Source organism: Ceratosolen solmsi, unplaced genomic scaffold (assembly GCF_000503995.2).
Source record: "Ceratosolen solmsi marchali unplaced genomic scaffold, CerSol_1.0 scaffold29, whole genome shotgun sequence".
In the NCBI taxonomy this organism is placed as follows: Eukaryota; Metazoa; Arthropoda; class Insecta; order Hymenoptera; family Agaonidae; genus Ceratosolen; species Ceratosolen solmsi.
Window position 1 is genome coordinate 2,929,334 of NW_011948417.1, and position 6,000 is coordinate 2,935,333.

General features: G+C 44.4%; 1 protein-coding gene across 1 annotated transcript in view; it reads right to left on the bottom strand.

The window, feature by feature from the left end:
- Positions 1–2,144: 2,144 nt before the first annotated feature.
- Positions 2,145–6,000, bottom strand: part of LOC105359974 (polycomb group protein Psc) — a 9,141-nt gene continuing 5,285 nt past the window's right edge. Inside the window, 3 exon segments of the mRNA XM_011496744.1 lie at positions 2,145–3,118; positions 3,629–4,242; positions 5,428–6,000. The exon segment at positions 5,428–6,000 is cut by the window's right edge and continues 10 nt beyond it. Coding sequence (XP_011495046.1) covers positions 2,276–3,118; positions 3,629–4,242; positions 5,428–6,000 — 2,030 coding nt within the window. The 3' untranslated portion in view covers positions 2,145–2,275.

The window sequence follows — 6,000 nt, forward strand, 5'->3', positions numbered from 1 at the left end:
AATTGATCGTTAATTGCATGAATTGTTGAAAGACAAGAAATGAATAAACAATGTGTACTTTAATGCTTGCTCGGATTAATGATTCGATACAAATTAACATAAGCCTGAATCGATAGTTGGATTAATCATTTCGCAGAACAATTAAGTAAGTTATAATTTCACTACGCTTACGCCGTACGATTAATTTAAGAAAATATTCGAGACTATAAACTATACAAATTTGTCAACCTATGATATATGAACGTGTTTCTGTAAGTAACATTATCTTAATTTAATTAAATACATTTAACACGTTAATATTTATTCTATCATCATCTGACTTGATGATATTTGGAAACGTTTATAACGATTAAGAAAAAGAAGCTAACATTCTAATATTTATATATATTCAGTTGATTGACAAATTGTATGCTATCGAGTTGCGGCTATAAGCTGAAGCTGAAACTATTCCGAGTAATAAATAAATAATCGTCTTCATCGGACGGATGGAAAATAAAATTTTCAACTACATATTTGCTCGATTTTTCTTCATTCTCAACATACGATATACAATTCATCTTTTCTTTTTTCTTTTTTTTTTATGCAGCAGTAGTAATATTACACTAATATATTATTCTAGTTCAATTGTTTTGTAGTTTTGTCATTGTTATTTTACAAGATAATAATCTTATTTGCACAATAAAGCATTAAAATAAAAAAAAAAAAATTATCACTTTAACAATTATTTTTTAATCTAAAATCATTAGTTACATATGCACGCCCTATATGTACAATTACATTGACTTTAACATATTAAAATCGCTTGAATTACACAAAGATTTATGCATATAAATGTATGCAATAAATGGATTTTAATTTCATTTACATTTTTAAATTATTTAAAATTTATAAGCTTTACGCGTAGAAGAATCGCGAGAGCATATACTTAATTTTCTTCTCTTTCTATTCATCTATTTATTTAATTTATTTCATTTATTTATTTATTTTTGTTTGTTTATTTGTTTGTTTGTTTATTCATTTCTTTATTATATATTATTGGTCCCAAAAAAGAAACCACATATCGTACTAATACGTAAGATGGTATTTGGCTGCACGATTAATTGGAGTCATTATTTGATCATTCAACTTCTTATGCGACAAAATGTTGATATCCTATTTTCAAGCCTTACTCGCAATGTTAATAGTTGACGCTCAAATTATGGCGGTACTTTAGTGAAATATGTATTTTAAAAAATAGTATATGCACGATGAAAACATAGCTATAATTGCTGTTTAATAATTTAAAATTCACCTAGATATTGAATATTTCATTTACAAGCGAACAATCGCAGCTTCAGCTTCAACGCAAATTCAGAAATAGAGAGATCCTAGTTAGACACAATCTACAAAACGAATAGACAGCGACCATTGTCTTGCGTGTGCAATATTGCGACTCGATTAACAAATTCTTTGACAAAACATATTCAAAACTGCGGGTTGATTCGAGTATATGACTATATGAATAGTTGTTGCACGGGTTACGTTATTTTTTTTTCTTGTCACTTGCCTCGTGCACACCGTGCGAAGAGCTGTCGACGAACATTAAAAGTTTTAGAAACGCGCGCACGCACGCACGCACGCACACCCACACACCCCCGCCGCCCCCTCCTCCTCCTCCTCCTCCTCATCGTCCTCGATCCCCCCCCCCAACCAACCAACCAACCAACCAATCGCCAACCCCATCCCACCAACCCCGCCGCGCTGCCTCCCTGCCTCCCTGCCTCCCATTGGTGCAGCGATAGAAGGGATGAAAAATAATTTAATGTATCAAACTATTATTAACGAGAGCAAATTACAATCGCTACTTCCTTCCGAGCTTCTTTTCCTCGCATGTTTAGAAAAATGAAGAAAAGAGACCGAGATATTGATGATGATCGATGACGCGGCTCGAAGTTAGCAAAAAGACAATTTTTCAGTTTAACAATCTTCTATTGATCAAGAAGTGGTATGGACGAACAAAAAAAAAAAAAAAAAAAAAAAAAAATTGAAATAAAATAGAATTATTACCGGGTGTTCGATATACATACTATTCTGGATAAATGCTGTGCTCAACACAAAATACAATAATGATAAACCTCGACTGGCATGAAAAAAAGGGGGAAAAAAAAAAAGATGAAACAATATATCAATCAACCTCTGGCGCATATTTACACGAATGTACACGAGTGAGAGGTAAGGCTTCTTGTCGCCCCCTTCCCTCTCTTATATCTTGCATTCTGCGGATTGCAAATGCAAATTACGACTCGGGCTTGCCCTTAAGGGCCTGCGTCTCGGCGGCGGTCTTCTTCGGCTGGGCCGACGTCTCGGACTCGACCTTGTGCTGGGCGATGCTCGACTGCTTGACGCTGACATCATCGCACGGCTGCTTGAACGCGACCTCGGGCTTGGACGGCGATGACGCGGATGAGGAGGACGCCGAGGATGACTTGACACAGTCGACAGCCTCCTTGTTATCGGCGGCCTTCTCGGGCTTGACCAAACGTTGGGATCCAGTCTCTTTTGGCTTCTCGCCGCTCGTCACCGCCGTCGCGATGCCCCCGTTGAGCTTGGCCAGGCTCTTCTCCCTCCTGTCGAGCTCTTTGGTTGGGCAGGCGAGCTTGTGCTCCGTCTCGAATCCACTTGATTTGAAATTAGCTTCGAGTTGATAGGACTTTTGGGGCTCTGGGGCCGACGAGCCCTTGGACTTGGATCCGACTTCGACGACTTTGCCGAAGTGTGCCGACTGGGATAAAATTTGCTTGCCGGCTTCGGTGCCTGACTTGAGACAGTCGGATCTTGTAAGGTCGAAGAGATCGAGGTCGCGCTTAACGAGGCCCTTGGCTAATTGCAAGGCCATGTTGTCGACGATTGATGACGATGAGGACGAGGCTGTGGATACGGGGCCGCAAATGGAAGTACAGACAGCGGCGGCAACGGTGGTGGCGGTGGCGATGGCGTTAGAGGTGGTGTTGGAAAAGAAGGAGGAGGAGGAGGAGGAGGAGGAGGCAGATGAAGAGCCGCCGATGGAGGTGATCTTGGGATTGGTAGTAGCGACGGCAATCGTCGTAGTCGAGGTTGTCGTCGCTGCCATCGTCACCGCCGCCGCCGCCGCCGCCGCCGCCGCCGCCGCCGTCGTCGTCGTCGTCGTCGTCATCGTCGTCGTCGTCGTCGTCGTCGTCGTCGTCGTCGTCGTCGTCGTCATCGTCGTCGTCATCGCCGTGGCCGTTGCCGTTGCCGTCGCTGTACTTTTAGCAGTGGTGGTGGTGATGGTGGTGGTGTTGGTGTTGGTGGTGGCGATGTTAGTGGTTGCGGCAGCAGCAGCAGCAGCAGCAGCAGCAGCAGCAGCAGCGATGACAGCGGCGGCGGCGGTGGCGGCAACAGCGGCAGCGGTGGTAGTAGTACTGGTGGTGGTGGTGGTGTTGATGGCGGTAGTGGTTGTAGTTGCGGTGGTGGTGATTGTGGTGGCGGCGGTAGTAATGATAGTTGTGGTTGTGGTAGTGGTGGTGGTGGGCGTCACCGTCGCCGTCGTCGTCGTCGTCATCATCGTCGTTGTCGTCGTCGTCTTTGTCGTTGTCGTTGGCTGCGATTGCTCGGACCGCGCGAGATTAACCGAGGCCGTAGAGGTCTTGGACGACGAGGCCGACGATGCGTGACTGCTCGGGGGGATGCGCTGGACCGCCGGCGGTTGACCCCCCGAACTCGGTACAAAACCCGCGACGCACGTCTGGGGCTGGGCCATGTAGCCCGAGCGCTGATAGAGATTGTTTATCGAGGGCGGGAGACTGCTGTGAAAGGCACTTGGGGGCGGTATGCCAATGGGCGACCTGATGAGTGGATTGGAAAAACGACTGGCATCGCTGAAAGCCGGTGGAAAGTGCGAGTAAATGAGGCGGGGGTTGGTATTGGGCGTGTGAGAGGGTATAAAGGGATTGGTGGAGAGCATGTTTACGGGTGAGTTACGGGGTGAGATGGGAGAGCTGCTGCTGTTGCGGCACATGTCGCGAGCGAAGGGGCCGCCCTGGTAGCTGCGGGCCGTCGGCGAGTACGGAGGCGGCGAGACGATGGATGAGTTGGAACTCGAGACGATCGGCGAGAGGGTCTGCGGGTCAATTTTCATCATACTCATGGCGGGTCCGGTCTTGGGGCCGGATGACGATTGTTCCTTCTCCTTCGACTGCTCGTTCGCCACGCCGTACATTGGTTTCACGCCGGATGCCGGATTACCTGGTTAACGATAACACATGTTTTTAGCTCGAGCATAATTATTTTGAAGCTTCGTTTCAATCTCGTCGTTATTATGGAATGAAAGGGAGGCTAAATACCTTATTCGCCAGTTTTTGCGTTGACTAATAAGTAAGGCGGCAGTTTATAATATTAATATAACCGGTTTATCAGAGTTGAATTGTTATCATTGTTATCATTGTTATCGTTCCGACGAATAATTCGTGAATACTTAACAATTTGTATAATTATTACGGAATGGGTTGGGTTTTTTTTTTTTTTTTTTTTTAACAGTACGATGTTTTTATTATTAAGATATCTACCGCCGAGCATTCTCAACGGGCAACGTTAAAATAATAAATTCCTATTCCATTCTTATCCATAATAATGGAAATTTTATACGGACAACGATAAGTAGACGTACCTCGATATTTCATTGTTAATATTTTCATTCGAAATAATGCAAATATCATCTTCCGTTTTCGTACTCGAAAGAGCTTTTAACCTACTAAAGTACATATTTTCATTTCAATAGGGCGTTAGGTAGATAATTGGCAAAGCCTTATGATTACCAACTCTAATTATATTTGCAATGTGCTTCATCGGATACACGTACCGAATGGTATTAAATAGCCTCTTTTACCGATGAATTGGATAATTGAATGGTAATCTCTAATAACAGTGCAATGGTAAAGGAAAAAAATCTTATGTGTTTTTTTTGTTTTTTTTTTGTGGTTTTTAAAGATGATTAAAGGAAAGTAAAATAATTTGACGCATGGTTGTTTGACAAGTCGACAAAGGGCGATAGTACGTGAAAAGTATTTTGTAAGAATTCATAGTTTCCATGGCAAATGATATATGATCATGGATCGTACGATGATCGAACGAGTGGCTCGGCAATGGGTAGGTGGAAAAAATGGTGGAAAAAATGGTGGAAAAAATGGTGGAAAAAATGGTGAAAAAAATGGTGGAAAAAATGGTGGAAAAAATGGTGAAAAAAATGGTGGAAAAAATGGTGGAAAAAATGGTGAAAAAAATGGTGGTAAAAATGGTGGTAAAAATAGTGGATAAATTTGCGAGTGGATAAGCGAGACGATGGCACTGGATTGTCGAGCCTTGGATACAAATCGAGATATATCCCCGTGCCCGCGTCCCGCCCAAATCAATAGGAAAAGTGTGATAATTTACCCAAGTACCGCGGCATATTCCTAATCTTAAAGATCTTGGCTGGCTTGGAGGGTATTTGCTTGGAAGCGCTGCTACCGTCGGCGAGGCCGTAAGACGCCTGCGACTGGTTCTGGATCTCCTTGGCCTGGTTCTTCGCCGCCACGTAATTGTTCTTGGAAAGCGTCGGGTTCCAGGACTTGGGAGGATCCCTGAGCGTCTTGTATCCGATCGCCTGGGAATGCTTTTTCTGGGCGGAGACCTTATGCATCTGCGCGGACATGATCGCCGCTTGGGATGGATCGAGCGAGAGCCTCTTGACGGTATCCTTGTGCTCGGAACTCGGCTGCAGGGCCTGGCTATTGCTCGGCGTATAAATCGGCACATTGGGGATGTTGGGTATGCTCGGTATGTGCTTCACCGGGCTCGAGGAGATCTCGTTCGCCGACGGCGGGCCCTTCTTCGATATTTTCAGGAGATCCGGCAGCTCGGGCTTGTTGCGCTGCGCCTCGATCTTGCTCTTCTCCTTGGAATTCTCGCCGATCTTGGCACAGATATCGTTGATCTTGGAACCGGCGCCGGCGCCGCTTATCTTGG